Source organism: Chanos chanos, chromosome 2 (genome assembly GCF_902362185.1).
Source record: "Chanos chanos chromosome 2, fChaCha1.1, whole genome shotgun sequence".
In the NCBI taxonomy this organism is placed as follows: domain Eukaryota; kingdom Metazoa; phylum Chordata; class Actinopteri; order Gonorynchiformes; family Chanidae; genus Chanos; species Chanos chanos.
The window spans coordinates 48,824,918-48,841,635 of NC_044496.1; the positions used below are offsets into that span (position 1 = coordinate 48,824,918).

General features: G+C 41.7%; 1 protein-coding gene across 1 annotated transcript in view; it reads right to left on the bottom strand.

Moving 5' to 3' along the window:
* Positions 1–8,846: 8,846 nt before the first annotated feature.
* Positions 8,847–16,718, bottom strand: part of LOC115804994 (SH2 domain-containing protein 4A) — an 8,532-nt gene continuing 660 nt past the window's right edge. Inside the window, exons 2-5 of the mRNA XM_030765480.1 lie at positions 12,499–12,646; positions 11,938–12,040; positions 11,034–11,367; positions 8,847–9,095 (exon numbers count right to left, since the gene is read on the bottom strand). Coding sequence (XP_030621340.1) covers positions 8,938–9,095; positions 11,034–11,367; positions 11,938–12,040; positions 12,499–12,646 — 743 coding nt within the window. The 3' untranslated portion in view covers positions 8,847–8,937. The remainder of the gene's footprint in view (positions 9,096–11,033; positions 11,368–11,937; positions 12,041–12,498; positions 12,647–16,718) is intronic.

Below are 16,718 nucleotides of genomic sequence, written 5' to 3' on the forward strand. Positions count from 1 at the left end.
ACTGGTCACCTTAACCAACAATTGACATATTTATTAAATTACACAAAGTACAAATACGAATTAAATGTAGAAATTGTAACATTTAAATCAGTTGCACTGGGTCATTTTTTTCTCTGACAGTTGTCATGCAGAGTCCATAAGACCTGACTTCAAACAGATTGGGAGGCATGTTTTAAGGTCCAGACACCAGAAAGAAAAAAAATGTTGTTTTCCCTTCATTTCAGTGGAAAACCACTGCAAAGAAAGAAATGAGAACATTTTGCCTGATCTCCCTTGCACCAAAAAGTTAAAAGTTTAAGTGTGGTGAACTTGCAGTGGTGAAATTGCATGAATCATCGAGGTTCAACCAACCAAAAGAGAGGGTCGTGATTGAGTACAGTCATTAAAAGGCCGTTTGCAGCTAGTGAGCCCTCTAAAAAGTAGAAATAAACAAAAACTAGGCTAAACTAGTTCATGTACAATACAGCTCAGATAAACTTTTGTCCCCATGTGCTATAACATGACAATATGATATGGTACGCATGTGATCCAAAGTGCATGGGTTCCACTGTGGAGCTTGCAGTTGGTCTGGCTACTCCGTGGTCTTCTTTGGGTCGTACTGGTATAGCAAAGTAATTCCATCACGAAATTAATATTCTGTTCTTCACACTTGGACGTTTTCAGATAGATATAAACAAATAATCTGTATGAAGCAACTGAAGGCTGTCATTAGCTTGCTAGCTATCTGTTATTCACTGCCTGCAAGTAACACTAGCAGTACAGGCCATGAAATCACCAACTGGTACATTAGAGTTCACGAAATACACAAAAAAGGTGGGTAAATGTTGTTTTTAAAAAAAAACAACAAAAAAAAACAAATAAAAATAAAAAACTGAAGAAAAATAAGGTCAACAATATAATTATAATGACTTTTGAATTTTTGATCAACTGAACCAATATATTAATTAGATTAAACTTCCTCTTTTATCATATCAGCCAAGATGACTCTGGCTTTGTGAACTGAGAGTACCAGTTATATTGTTTAAGCATTTGACTTAACTGTTAAGGACACATAGTATTTTTTTTTCTTTTCTTTTTTGAGGAGCTGTATGATTTTTTTTTTTTTTTTTTTGCAAAGAAAACCACGTATGATTCCATTTTAAATAATAACTGACTTGCAATTAAATATTTGGCCAGTTCCAGTAAATTATTTCAACAGACCTATATTTAGCAATTATAATTATTTGTTTGTTTGAATTTTGGAATCAGTGCTGTTTTTAACCTTCATAATTACCACAACTAAATTGCACTGAAAGCTAAATTCTGTTCTATTAAACTGCACTGCAGGTTACTACATTTGTACAGCATTGTACTGCAGTTAAAATACATCCTACTTTAGTTATACAGCAATTAAATAGAATATTAAATGCAAAGGCTTGGTTAGGTGTGTGTGTGTGAGTGAAAGAGTGTTAGCGTCTGGATATGAGTGTCAGGGCCAAGATGTGTTCCAGGAAGATTTTAGAAGGACTGGCAAGCAGGGTGTGTGTGTGTGTGTGTGTGTGTGAGAGAGAGAGAGAGAGAGAGAGAGAGAGGGAGAGATACCAGCAGACAGGTGGAACCCTGAGGAGATAATAGGTAACATGTGAGTACCTAGTGAGTTAGAGAATATGTGTCCCTCTGTGTGTGTGTGTGTGTGTGTGTGTGTGCGTGTGTGTGTGTGTGTGTGTGTGTGTGTCTGAGACTCGGAGAGAAAGAGTTGGCATGTGGGAGGGGGCCCTTGGGGAGACACAAACTCATGCGGCAGCAAAGGTAGCGCAGCGGCTGGTTAATGATTAATACACGGTCAGAAAAGGTTTCCTTCGTTAACGGCTAAACCATCTCTCTCTCTCTCTCTCTCTCTCTCTCTCTCTCTCTCTCTCTCTCTAAGTTGTGTCCTGATCCTCACCTGGAAGAATGTTTTATGTGGGTGTTCATGTGCCATTTAAAAAAGATATGTCAATACATGTCAGATATTACAAAGGAAAAAAAAGAAGCTTTTTCCTCCTTGACTCTGTAAGCACTATTGCCCAGACAATACACATTACCTAGAGTGACATAGCTTCAACGCTGACCTGTTGAAATATTATCTCTGCTTCCACAATGAACTCAAGACTGTGAAACTCATCTTAATGAGCAAAATCACTGTTTGTCCTGTGCTACGTGCTATCAGAGCTGGCTCTTGGGCTGACTAGCCCTTGTTAGTGTTGTGTAAGAGAGGGGATGTGAGGGGCTATTGTTCCCAGGGCGCGGTGGTCTGTGTTGCCCTGGTATCTGTGTGTGTAAATAAGACTTGTGGCTTTTATTGAATCGGCCTGGAGCTGCTGGTGTGAAGAGTGTCCTGTAGACTTGGCGTTTGCCACCGCTCTCGCAGACGCTAACATTGGTAGCGCTAATGAAGTTTACAGCTCCTCTCCTAATCGCATTGCCATTGGATTGTCATCAGTCGCCCTCAGATTGGGCTGTTTTACCCTAGCTTAGCTGTGAGGTACTAACGCAACAATCAGACACAAAGAAAATTTCTAGGAAATATCCAATTGATTGATTGCTATTTTACTAAAATAATTTAGTTTATTAGATGTGATTTGGAAAATGTGCACAGTCTATAGTGTATATTTGTAGTTAAAAAAGGAGACTACTTTTTTATTTTTTCTAAATCATATGAGTTGTGGCACAGCTTTGGAAGGGACTGTTCCTCCACACGCCTCTAGCCCCATGTGCAATGTATCCCAGAATTCTTTGGAACTGGCTCTTGGGACTGCGTGACCACCATCAGTCACGGTTTTGCGTCGAGTGAAAAACACCACACACACACACACACACACACACGTGTGTGCATAGAGACAGACTCTCACACTAACACACATATACGCACGCACACACACACACACACATACACACACACAACTGCCTCTCCGTGAAATCCTACTCCCCTGAGCAGGGGTGAAATGCAGGTCTGGCTTGCAGTGACCTCTCTCGTTGCCATGGATACGCCGCACTATAAATAAAACAGGGTTTTTCTCCAAGGCAGTTTGGCAGAGCTGTAGGGGCCTGCTGGTGGTGTGCTTTTCTCCCTTCTTTTTCTCTCCCTCACACACACTCTATCGTTCTCTTTTTATGCGTCGCACGTAGGCGTCTCCTCTCTCCCACTTCTCTGCTTCATTGTTGTTGTTTTTTTAAAGAAGAGGAATAAATGCCCATTCCGTGGCTCCTCTCATAAAATTGTCGGAACAGAGTGACTAAAGCCACAGAGACGCACTGACAGACAGTGAGGCGCTCTATGGATAAGACCTCTTGGAGTGTGGCTGACTTTGTACTCTGTGTTTTTTTACGTCTTCATTTTGATGGTCTTTTGCTTGGAGTGCCTGATTTTGACTCATACAGGCTGTGTGTGTGTGTGTATGTGTGTGTGTTTGTGTGTGTGTGTGCGCTTGTGTGTGTGTGTGCGCGCGCGCGTGTGTGTCCTCATGAGGCATTGAGGGGGAAGAAGACACATCATGGTGTGTGTGTGTGTGTGTGTGTGTGTGTGTGTGTGTGTGTGAATCATAGGTGTCATGGGGATGATGACGGCATAGTGAGAGAATGTGTGTTTGTGCGTGTGCGTGTATGTATTAGCAGATTGAATACAGAGTGACAGAAATTAATATGGTCAGTTCTGTAGTGGAGGAGGAAAAGGTTGCAGAGGGGTATTTCCACTCTTAAACCGTTCTGCCGAAGCATAGTACTCCTATGTTTTAGCACATTCGCTCTGTCCTTAACACAGAGCCAAACTCCACCAAGCTGGTTTACAGCTCAACAAATACTCTCGCCTCAGCTGAACCAACTCGGCAGTGTTGTTCCTCGTCACATTCATATCTCCACACACAAAGACAATGCAGCACACTCCTGGCTTTTACGCGGTTTGCTCGTTCTTTACTCGTCTTCTTTCTCAAATCCTCCTCTCTTACTCCTCTCCTCTTCCTGCCGTCCTCCTCTTCCAGGTGTGAGGCAACATGAACCCTACAGGAACAGTGAGTCATCAGCAGCCCCCGAGCACATAACCTGAGGAGGGGAGAGGAACGGAGAGAAGATGAGCTGTCTCTCTCCCTCCATTTCCCATATTGCTCTTTGGCTCTCAGTCCCTCTCTAAGTCTCCACACCACCCCAGCCCACTCCATCCCCACCCCACCCTCTCTTTGCCTCTCTTCCCTCTTGCATGTAATTCTCTAATTGTAGTAATTCAGTTATTGCGTGGTTCAGATGAAAGGAGGGGACAGAGAAGGTGTTGTCTGTGCTACAGTGGATGTGCTGATGTATTGAAGGTTTTGATGATGGTTATTTGAGAGTAATGAGCTGGTGAATACAAGCTGTGGAGGAGATAGATTTGAAAATGGCTTCGGAGTTTGTTGGTCGGTGCCTGTTATAATCAGAGATGCTTAGCTTGGTTTAGGTTATTAGGTTAAGGGTAGGCGCATTCTCTTGCTGGTGTCACAATTATACTGATAGTTATATGTGATGTGAGGTTAATTTAATGGCATTAAGGATGAGTAACAGTGGAGGGGGAATCGTGTTGTTAATATTATAGTGCTGCATTGTGTTTAGGGTAAGAGTGCATGTCATTAAAGCCACGTAATGACTATAGTGTATGATATACAGGTTAAACAGGTTAACAGGTTAAACACATACAGGCTAAGGTGGTGAAACAGAGTTAAGGTGGTATGATGGTGTTAAAGGCTAACATAGTAATGTACTGGTAAGGTTAACAGGGTATATCAGGCTTAAGGTAAGGGGTGATGAATGTGTTTACGTGTTATAATGGTGCTGTGGAAACGTACATTAGTTCTTTTAAAATGTTAACGTTATGAAGGACTCAGAGCGGTATGTGATGATTGATTAATACTGCTAAGATGACATATCAGGATTAAGGTATGCTGTGTCCTCGTGTTAAGTTGAGAACGGTGAAAAAATGATGAAAGCTGCAAGAATCTTAACAAAAACAAAAGAAATCTCTGCTTGTTCTCTTTACTCAGACTCTTAGTACTTGGCCCCAGTGTCTGTCTGGGCTGATTTTAAAATACCACCCGTCTGCGGAGTTCTTAATGCTTTAGCATCATTTTAGATGTCTTATTGTTTATCAACTTGTTTTCAAAGCTGAACGCTTAGATCATCAAGCACTGGCCTGCTCACTGTTCGCAGAAAGAAACAGAATATATTTGGTGAAGCGGCGCTCTGTTTTTACGCTTCACAGGGTTGGAATGTACTATCAATTAATATTTGTCAGGCAACTGTAGAAACTTTTAAGAAACAGCTCCAGACGTGTCTCTTTGATCTTGCTTTTATTTATTTTATTATTTCAAAATTTCTTTCACCCCTTCATACATTCAAAATGTATGGGTATATACTTATGTATTTATTTTGCATACACCTTAACTGTCTTTGTTGGCTGTGTTTATTCTTATTTTTATTTTTTACTTTTATATCATTTTCGCTATTTCATCATGTCTCGTCATGTTGTGGAAAGGCTGTTGAATTTGACGACAGATGCCTTTGTCAAGTGGTTATACTTGTTGCCCACTGTCAGTTGAACCAGTTGTCATCTTACCCGGCTGCTCATATGTCTGTAGCCCAGGTCCCCTTTAAGGCCAAGGTTCTATAACGTCATGAGAATTAACACACTGCCGTGATGTTGAGGCTGACACAGTAGCACAGTGTTATAGTACAAGGTCAGATTGAAGTGTGACAATCAAAGTGTTATAGCTGAAGCACTGGTCTTGTTTTTGTTGGAGGTGTGGTGAAGCGTGAATATGATGAAAGGGAAATTGAGGTGATCTAATGATGTTAAGGTTAAGACAGGTAACTGTGTTACGGTTAATGTATTTTGTTGTTGGTGTAATGGTGTGTTGGTGTGGTGGTGTTAAGGTGAGTATTTCAGTGTTGGCAGTGAATCGGGCTGTAATGTTATTATGATGGAGTTCAGGTAGGGGTTGTGCTATTGGCTGTGTAAGGTGGGGAAATGTATAATGGTGGTAAGGTATGAGTATGATGGTTTGAATGGAGAGAGGTGTTGATCTTTATCTCTCTTCTGCTCAAGCTTTTGTGACATTTGGTTGCTTGTGTTTTTTATGGTGGGGACTATAGCGGTCTCTCATTCGTACTCTCTCTTTCTCTCTGTGTGTGTGTGTGTGTGTGTGCGCGTTGGAAAGGAAGGGGTTAAAAACGTTGGCGCTGCCGCAGTCCCCTCGGCCCTCGGCCTCCTGCCCTCAGTCTGATTAATCATGGAGGAGAGACGCAGCAGACCGTTCCCCACACACACACACACACACAGGCACACAGACACACAGACACACACACACGCACACACACAAACACACACACTCACACAGTAGACCGTTCCGCTCTTGCCTGCGGGGGATGGAGGGGGTGAGCGAGGGGGTGCAGAATGGAACGCTGCTCACACGCGGGCCCTGTCACATGTTGCCGTCACACACCACACACACACACACACACACACATATATACTCACACACACATATATACACACATTTAACACACCCCTCCCTCTAGCTCTCTCTTTCTCTTTCTCTCTTCTCTCTCTCTGTCTTTCGCACACACACACACACACACACACACACACATGCACATGCACATACACACACACGCACACACACACACACACACACACACCCAGCTCTCCCTCGCCAGGGGTCACTGGGACTGAGGATCAGCCCAGTCTGCCGCAATGCTTTTTTTTCTTTCTTTTTTCTCTCCCTTTCTTTTTTTCTCTCTTTTTTCTCGCTGGGTGACAGAGAGAGAGTGGTGGGGGTGAGGAGGGAGGGGGGGAACAGAGCCTTCTCTCTCCTCCTGCACACAACGAACTCTTTTTATCTCCCTTCAGAGAATCCCGCTGCAGTGGAGGGTGTGTGTGTGGGGGGGGGGGTGTCTGTGTGTATGTGTGTGTGTGTGTGTGTGTGTGCGTTTGTGCGTGTGTGTGTGTGTGCGTGCGTGTGTGTGCCTGTGTATGAAGTTTACGATGCCTGATTACCCCTGTCCCCCACACCCCAGAATCACCCCCTACCTTGCCCGGAAGCTTGTCTTGACCGACTGAGTGTGACAGAGGAACAGTCATGGGCTTTGTGGATATTAGAGTGAGAAAGACGCATCCCAGTATCTGACAGGATAGATCGACTGTCAAGACTGGTTGGATCTCCAGGTAGGAGGTGGGCCACAAACCAGGCTTCCAAGACTATAGCCACACACAGAATCATCCATCCATGTTTCAGCAAACATACACCAGTCTATCAATATCATCAAGACAAAGATAAGGTCCTTTACATTACTGTTGAGTTTGCTTCTGAATGTGACCTTTGGTAGGATTGTATTGTGAATGACAGTGGTGTATGGTAAAGGGTAGTAAAATAGTGATAAAAATGAAGAAATGGTTCAAAGGAACCACAGAGCCAGCCTGTGCTTTCTAAGTCTTTCTAAGTCTGAAATGTAAGCTGTTCTGATCTAAAAGCTGATAGATTTTGGATAAAGGACAGAATAAGATGAAGTCAAAAAATCTAAATCTGGATCAAATTAAGACTGGAGAATAAGTGGACAATTTGGTCAGTGAAACACAAAACACAATTCCACCGTTAAGAAGAGGTGGCTCTCCGAAGGGGGAAAATCTAGTTTGGATTGTAGAAGATATTTACACTTAGTCATTTCCTGTATATGACAAACACACGTTTTTGGTGTAAGGTTGGTCATAATATGCTGGTCACTGAAGCCTAAGTATCACAGCTACATAAAGGATCCCCACTCACCTGCTTCTGCAGCAATCAGAAAAATAAGCCCCTGTTCACGTTCCTGTGTACATAACCGCCGCATGGAAATTAAAACCACGATGATGTCTTCTGGGTTTTGATAATATCAATTTTGTTCTGTTTTAATCTGTTTTAATACTTCGATAGCTTTTTTTTTTTTTTTTTTTTTTTTTTTTGCCGACCTAGATGACACACTTTTCTCTGTTACTCCAAAAATGATTGATTTTATCTGATTCTGCTTCATTTGCCTATTCATAATGGTTATGTGACAGTAAAAAAAAAAAAAAAATCATGAGGACAATGTTTTAATTCAGTTAATTGTTCCCTGAAGAATACTGCACTGAATTATTTCTTAGTATTTAGCGCATTGGTGTAACCGTTAGTGAGTATCGTTACCATTAGTTTAGATCCAGATGTGTTTGTCACTGAATAATAAATAAGTCAAGTCTTCTTAGCTCCATACTTGGTGAGTAATTATGTATTTATGTAGGTATGCATGATAACTACAGTCTTACTGTACATATTACCCTCTCACACACTCACTTCATAAACCTATGAAGGCTAGTCGAATCAAACCATTCAAAGTCAACACAGTGTTTCAGTTCATTTCTGTGATACAATGAGACATCCTTATTTACATTCATCATGAGTCATTCAGAGTAGAAAACACCTTTGGTCTTTCTTCCCTTCAAGACAACCTGCACAACAATAATAATGAAAAAAAAAAACAGCAACAACAACAACAACAACATTGTATAAAAACAGAAGGTCAAAAGAAGTCCATATGGATCCTTTTACTTGTTCAAAAAGTCCAGAAGGAATGTTTCTGAGAAAAGACCCTTTGAAGTCGACATGCTCGTAGAGTTTGTGCAAAAAGGAGAGTTTAAGCAAAGGTAAACCTCTACGTGATTGAGTCTAAACCTCAGACATATCTGTTCATTCGCTCAGGTGGCTTTGTGACTTGTAGGGATATAGTCCAATTCTCAGATACTGCTTGTTAAGAGAGATCAGGCCTCAGCATGGCCATGCTAGTTTGTATGATCAAATGAGTCCATAGCTCGGTTGCGGTGAACGTGTGTGTTGCATCTTGGTAGAAGCCGAATTTGTGCGTGTGCCGAGGCCAAGGATGGGTGTTTTATCCGGAGACTGTAGTCTTGAGGTGAGCAGGCTTGCTGGGTATTGGTGGTTTGGCACATGGAGAGACCGTTTTGGTGCTGGGTCTGTTGAAGTTTTTCATAAGCTGCGCTACCCGACCACCATACTGGGAGTTGATTACTTTCTCATTTGCCACCCCTACAGGGAGAAAGAGAGAGAGAGAGAGAGAGAAAACATTGTGTCATTAGAGATGAACACAGTAATAACACACAAGGCCAGTATCATGTAGAATCAATCATGGTTTTGTAATGATACAGATCTTTTACTGCCTATAAATTCTCCCTGCTTTTTGAAAGCTCTTAGCCTTCTGACACAGGTCACTTGGGAATTGTACATCCATAACTATTCCCCTCTTCATCTCAGCCCTCTCTCTCTCTCTGTCTCTCTCTTAACTCTCTCTCTCTGTCTCTCTCTTTTGCTCTCTCTCTCTCTCTCTCTCTCTGTCCCTTCCTCCACCCACACACAGAGGATGTGGAGGTCACAGGAGGAGTGAAGGGAAAGGAGAACCACGCAGCAGGGTGGACATACTGCATTCAGGGAGAGCAAGAGGGGTAGAGAGAGAGGGAGAGAGAGAGAGAGAGGGAGTGAGAGCGAGAAAGAAAGAGAGAGTGAGAGAGAATATGAAAAATATGAGAGGTAAGTTTTGAAGGTGAGGGAGAGGGCTTCACTTAAATGTGTTAAATGGGAGCAGAGAGTAGGCAAAGAGAGGGGGGAAAAATTAGAGCGGGAAGGAGAAAAGACAGAGAGTGGAGGGTGCAGGAGAGATGACTCGGTGAGATGGGGCAAGAGGATAGAAGGGTCTGTGGCTGACTTCAGAGACAGATGCTGCTCAGACTCAGAGGACCAGGGAGAAAGAGAGACATATTTTCAGCTTTTCCCTGGGGGGTTTGTGCTGGGAGCAGTCTCTCTCTTTCTCTCTCCCTCTCTCTCTCTCTCTCTCTCTCCTGCTCACTCCTTTTCCTTGGAGGCTCAAACTCTCCTCCTCTCTTCCATCTGTTTTTTCTCTCCTCTCAGTAGCACCATACACTCACTCTTCCTTCACCCCCCCCCAACACACACACACACACACACACAGTCTCTCTCTCTCTCTCTCTTTCTGTCCTTTGATCTGTAGTTCCTGGTAATGTCCCCCTGGCTGTTCTCTGCAGCCATGACCCTCTGACAGTGTTGTGTTGTCACCATGACAACGAAGGTTCAGCTCCAGTGACGGGCACAAATGCTTGCCGGTACAAACACAAAAAAACACCCGCACACACACTCCTTCTCTCTCTCACACACGCAATTACACAGCTTAATTACAAATTACAATTTTACTTTAACTTTATATATTTTTATATTTTAAAAATACATTTTATACATTTTACTTTATATACTATATATATATATATATATCATATGTCTTATGTCTCTGTGCTGCTCCATCCAAACAAATTCATTTAGCTGGGTCTGTCAGAGTTCACATCCTAATCATTTTACTATCTCACCTTGCTCTATACACACTGTGCTATCATAACTTTTGCTTCTGTGCTACTGACAGCACATATAAGCTCTATTTTTCTTGTCTACACGTTTTACTTTTTGTGTGACTAGGCTATTAGGGAAGTCCTCGGATTTAGAACAAAGGAAATTCTCGTGAGAGTCATATTGCATTATTCATATCAGCCAGTAGGTGGCATGTGTGGCACAGGTTCTGTTTTGTTTAGCACTGCAGTAAAGATTCCATTAAAAGTCCTCTAGATGGTGCTAACTGCTCATTACAGACTCAAAGGTCTTTGGCTCCTGGTTAGTCATTTTAAATTGGGTCTTTATCTGAAAACTGACAGAGAGCTCAAAAATCCTATTTGATGAGTGGCAAGTTGAATTGCTTCATGTTTCAATTTAGTGTAGAATGTCCAATTAATTTATTTTCATTGCTTAAGCTATGGTATCATTATGGTTCCATTTTGGCCTCTTATATTTTACCCTTAGCTTATATTGAGTATTTGGGCATTGAATTTTCTTCACACTACACTACATTTCCAAATATGTATTAGAAACGTAATGCAGTTGAGTTACCACTAGATGGCATTCTCTTACCTTTGTCAGTCTTCTCCTGAGGATGAGGTGCACGTTTGATGGACAGCTGCTGTTTGGCATTCCTGTGCAAGTTAAGCTGATTGAGCTTATCGGTAAGCAATGATGAATCTCGACTCCTGAAGTGTGGTTTGTAAACCGCTTCACTGTTCATGTTTGTTTCAGAGTCGTCTGGACTGTAGCTATCTTGGTTTTTCAGTTCTTCCTCTGTACTCCCTGAATCCAAGTTTTGCTTTGGGTGTTTAAGGTCGTCCTTTGAGTTAGAGTCTGTGACTTGCTTTTGGTCTCCAAGGCCGTCCTCGGTACATAGAGTCGTTTCACTCTCCTCTTCTGGCTTCTGACAATAAAATCAGATAGATGTTCTGATTAGCTCTCTTTAAATCTGCATGTTGTGCTTTCTGTTCATTTTGCTATTGGAGAGAGATAAGATGGGTCTGAATGACAGAAATAAATTCATACAGAAGTAGCTGGAGTTGGAACCATGGCCCAAACTCAGGTCGGTCTCCCCAGTCTCCTCCCATTTGTGTGTGTGTGTGTGTGTGTGTGTGTGTGTGTGTGTGCGTGCGTGTGTGTGTGTGTGTTATTCCTGGCACGGCTGGCACCGAGGCCATCTGATGGCGTTTAATTCCCCACTCGTGCTCTAAACCATCTGCTCAGGGGAGCAAGACCAGTCCAGCCAAGCTAACACACACATACACACACACACACACACATCTAACACATATATAGACACATAGACACACCCATAGAAATGCTTTAAATAAACATACACATTCACATGCATTCATGCTTGAAGAACAAACTGTTTGACAGTACACAGTGCTTCATGGCTACTTTAAATCATATCACACCTGTTTTGTGTATGTGACATACTTAGACACATATGCAAGCTCTCTTAGACACTCACTTTGAGGAGTAGCTGTATGCCTGGTTGTGTGTTTGGTGGCTGGTTCTCTGTAGCCTGGTGAGTTGTGTTAGCCAGAGTGCCCTTTAGAGGTTGTGTTTGGGTTCTGCGGAGAGAGGAGAACACTAATTAACACACATTATGTCTACCTGTCACAAACACATACATATGAAACATGTACCAATGTATACTGTCACTGAGAAAATGTCAGGGGCAGACTCCCCAGGTATCGGTGTGCAAATATGCTACTTAAATGTGATTTGCAGACTGTAATTGTGTAATTATGATTCTGTTTTGTTTTCTCTGAGTGTAAAATATGGTAAATCAAATATCTAAGATGCATGAGGTTTTGAGTTTGTCAAGATATGTAATATAGGTTCACTGGAAGTAGTGCTTTGTGATTTTATTTCAGTTTAATTTGGAATAGACCTCATATTTTGATGAATTTGTGGTTTAAGCACATTAGAAATTGGACTTATGATTTTAGCGTAATTATGGTTAAGGTGTGTTATAGTTGGTAGCTAGTCATTGTTAATGATGAGGTATCGATGTAAGAACTGGTACCTGTTGGTGTTACTGATGTTGGTTCCATTCTTCTCCCTTAGTTCAGAGAGGATGAGTTTGGATGATTTGAACTCATCTGTTTCTCCGATCACACAGACATGGACATCTCCATCTCTCCCCAACAGCCAGCTCACTTTCTTACAATTAGCTAAGGAAATAAAACCATGCACAATTACTCAAAACCCTTAATGTCGCCCGACATAGACATGACATCTATGTATGTACAATAATCACACATACATATTTTTATCATTTTTCACACAGGTTTTCTTGTACTGGTGTTGGTCGATTTTTCAGATTTTCTCATTTTGAGTACTTTGGACTTTAGTAAGGACTTTAGTTTGGACTTTGGACTTCAGTCCTTTAGACATTTTGAGTACTCATTTGAGCACACTTCATTGAAGGTTATAATGAAAGATACGTCAGAGATTTACCTCAGATAGAGAACTATTCTGCCCTAAGACATATCGTCTACGAACCTTTTTCCTCCTTACTGTAACATATTGCAGAGTACTGCTCAGATGGACAGAGCTGCAGGGACAATTTCAACCAACAGGGGTCACTGTGACCCAGTGAGTGACCATGTTCATGCACTACAGGTGCGACTTTGTGCTCTCTCTCTCTCTCTCTCTCTTTCAGATGTATATATGAGCTCTGTGTTAACACCAACCCTCTCTGAACTTCAGACACGTTCTCATTTTACACATGCTCTTCTCACTGACCCCGTAAATCAGATAACCAAGCATTAGCCACCCTCATTATTAATTCAGCGTGATTTCGCCTTCTTAATTACAGCAAAGTATTTGATATAATCTTTCGACGCTAAATACAAAAGACTGTGCTTATATAATGCGTCGGTCACATTGGCGGAAATACAGAAAACATGTGAAGCATCTGTGCTACGTCAAATAAAAGATCCTCTGACGTATGCGTGTGTGCCAGAAAAACCCAACACTGTGGGTTCTCATGCATTCACGCAAGAGAAAAACTGAACAATCGTTGTACCCGTAACAATAAAAGTGAAGGTGAGAGATGTTATATAAGGAACTAGTTCTTCAGGTTTTCAGGTTACGACGCAGAGATATTCTATTCCACAAGATTGGATGACACAGCTGAGATTACCTGAGTAGAAACAAGATACCGGTCTTTTCAGACAGAATCTCCAGTGTTATTCAATCAACTCCATATGCCATTCATTTTCTCGGTACTAAATTAATATTAATCTTCTCCGATCGATACACCACCGTGCATCAGTTTACCACACTCAGCCGCTCTCCAGACACCATGAGCGCACCCTGTTTATGTTTACTGCTGTCCACTATGCACATATACTGACCATGTGTTCACTACACTAATATAAAACAATTTATCAAACATTAGTGAGCACAAGCCACTGAGTACACTGCCTACAGGGCACCTTACAACACTACAACACAATCCAGTCACTCCTCACACGAACACACATTTCCTAGTCGCCACAAACAGTGAGAGCTCCACAGTGTGCTCCTAAACTCTGTTTGGCTCCAGACTTGATCCAGCTCCTGATGATGTCACTAACCCACCCGTCCAGCTCGCTCAAAGTGCTTTCCTGCAAATGTGGGCCTAACCATTTATTTGTAAGGTCTTTGTCAGCTCAAAGAACTCAGTCTACTGCCCAAATCCAGCTCAGCCAACGCAACCACATTCCTTTTTGCAATAATGCTCTGTCACACTGTCTATAACGCACACAGTCTGGATCACTGCTAAAAGTTTCTTTTACAGAGAAACATATCTGTAAATCTGCTTCTTCTGAAAACAACAAATTCCTGAACTCAGTGCAGTTTACTTGACTATAATAACAACCACAAGCTTCTCTGAGAGCCATTCGTACTGAAGACAACATGTAACCCATTTCATATGAACCCTGTAAACTCAATACAAGCCCTTTCTTGTTCACGTAATACAGCAAATCTACTGTTGAGTGCAACAATTCCTTTAATGCACTCAGCATGCTCCCACAAGCCTACAGGATTGAATTCAACGTAGAGTCATGACCTTTATCATGTTAATCAGCGTTATGACAGGAGTAACGGCTCTGCTACGGCTTTGTTTGAGTATGAGGAAGAAGTTTATACAGTATCGTTTTTTTTTTTCATGCTCTTTTGTGAAGGTTATGTTTAGTTACTGTGGAGTGTACTGGAGTCCCTCCTAAGTGTGCAGAAGTACTTGTGTGTGTGTGTGTGTGTGTGTGTGTGTGTGTGAAAGAGAGAGAGACTGAAGAGGAACAGAATGTGCTGTTCACTGTTTGTATGTATGCAGAGTTTTGGCTCAGAGACTATGGTGGGTATGTATGCTTGCTCTGGGAAAAATGAGGATTTGATAGAGCACCTCGGGCAAACTTTACAAAGATTTTACATACATGCGAACAGTCACCTGTTTTTCAAATTTATCTGCTAGGCTGAGGTATGTTTCACTATATATCTATCTATTTACCAGTTTCTTTCAGGTCTTTAGAAGTCTGCTAAGCTCTGATATCCATAACAACACGTAACAGAACCAATACAATCACAACTATTTCAATTTCTGAGTAAGAATAAGCCCAAATTTTGCATCAGCAAAAACTCCCACTTTAACCTTGTTCAGAGATACGAAACCCGCAGCTATCAACAGAAACTGCCGCATCCAACAGGACAGAACTAAATACTAACACTGACTCAAAGTCAGTTCAAAATGTTGACTCAGTGTTGACGCACAGTATCTAGTGAGATACTCATACACTGTTTATGCCAAAAGAGTCATGAGTGTGAGATAGCAGAGAAAAGGCCCCTTTTTTCATTCATCCGTTGATCTGAACGGTGGACTCCATAATAAGTACTTTTTAAGAGTGTGTGTTTGTGTGTGTGTGTGTGTTAGAGTGAGAGAGAGAGAGAGGGTGAGGGTGAGGGAGGGAGGAAGAGAAAGGCTACTATTGATTTGAACTGTGAACTCCATATTAGGAGAGAAAGAGACAGAGGACAAAGCCAGCCTAACATATATGTCAAGCTGAATTAATGAGTGATTGAGCATGTACCCATAGCACACTAAGACTCCATTTGCTTCAGTCTGTAGAACAGTTATATGTGTACCCGGGAGCAAAAAAAAAAAAAAAAAAGAAAAGAAGAGAAAAAGCACAGGGCCATTTGAGCTCACATGATAGCTTCTGACAACACATGGCAAGCCTGAGAATTTCAGCTAGGGGGTAAATTATTGCTACAGCTGGGAACACTTAAAAGTACATACAGTCTTCAAAAAAATTTAACAAAAAGAAAATGTTGATAGGTAAGATTCCAGTTCAGGTTAGACTTATTTAACTTTTTCTCCCCCTCTGGGCGAAGAAGCTCCAGTCCCCATAAGATGGTATCAGTCATACGGATGGTGAAATGTTTTACATTCCGGGCTTACTGATTGTGTATTCTCTTTAAACTGCAATATATGCTCTTTCCGTTGATCTTACCCTCTTTATCTTTTGATCATTTATTCTTTCTTTCTTTCTTTCTTTCTTGGATCCAAATCTGATCTTTCAATCTGGCCCTCACGCTAATCGTGATGTGGTCTTCGTCGCTTCGTTTTTTTCTTAGAAAGTGAAAAGCACATTGAAAACACGCTGGGAACATTCCATTCCGTTGGTTCTGCAGCTGAGGAACTCTAGTATGAGATAAACACTCAGATCTTCTCTGCTGTGATAGAGAACCAGTAAGTCTGAGTGGATCTTAGAAGCTGTTAAAGGCACAAACTGTGACCAGATCTGACAGCGATATAAAAAAGAAAGGTATAAGAGGAACAAAGAGAGAGAGAGAGAAAGAGAGAGAGAGAGAGAGAGAAGGAAAGAGAGCAGGATTAGTCAGGCGTACGGATATTGTTTAGAAGTTGTGCTATAGAGTCGTTCTGTAAGTCGGCGCTTAACGTGTTTATTTTGACCTGCGCGTGTTATGTTTGGATATTCAGTGCCCGCTAAATACCACAGGATTCTGCTTTTGAATTTTGCTTTGCATCCCTGGGCGGATGGAAATAAAGATGAATTATTTATGTCACATTTCTTCTTTTCCTCTCGCAGATTTTCCAGTTTGTTTTCCATGCAGAAATATGTCATCAAGCTGAGGTATGGAAGTACGGCGTGGCTGGTCTGACAGGATTACGCTGTGTTTTTGGAAGAACGAGTTAAGAGGTTTTGTTTTTAAACTGACATCCTGCGAGTGCCCAAC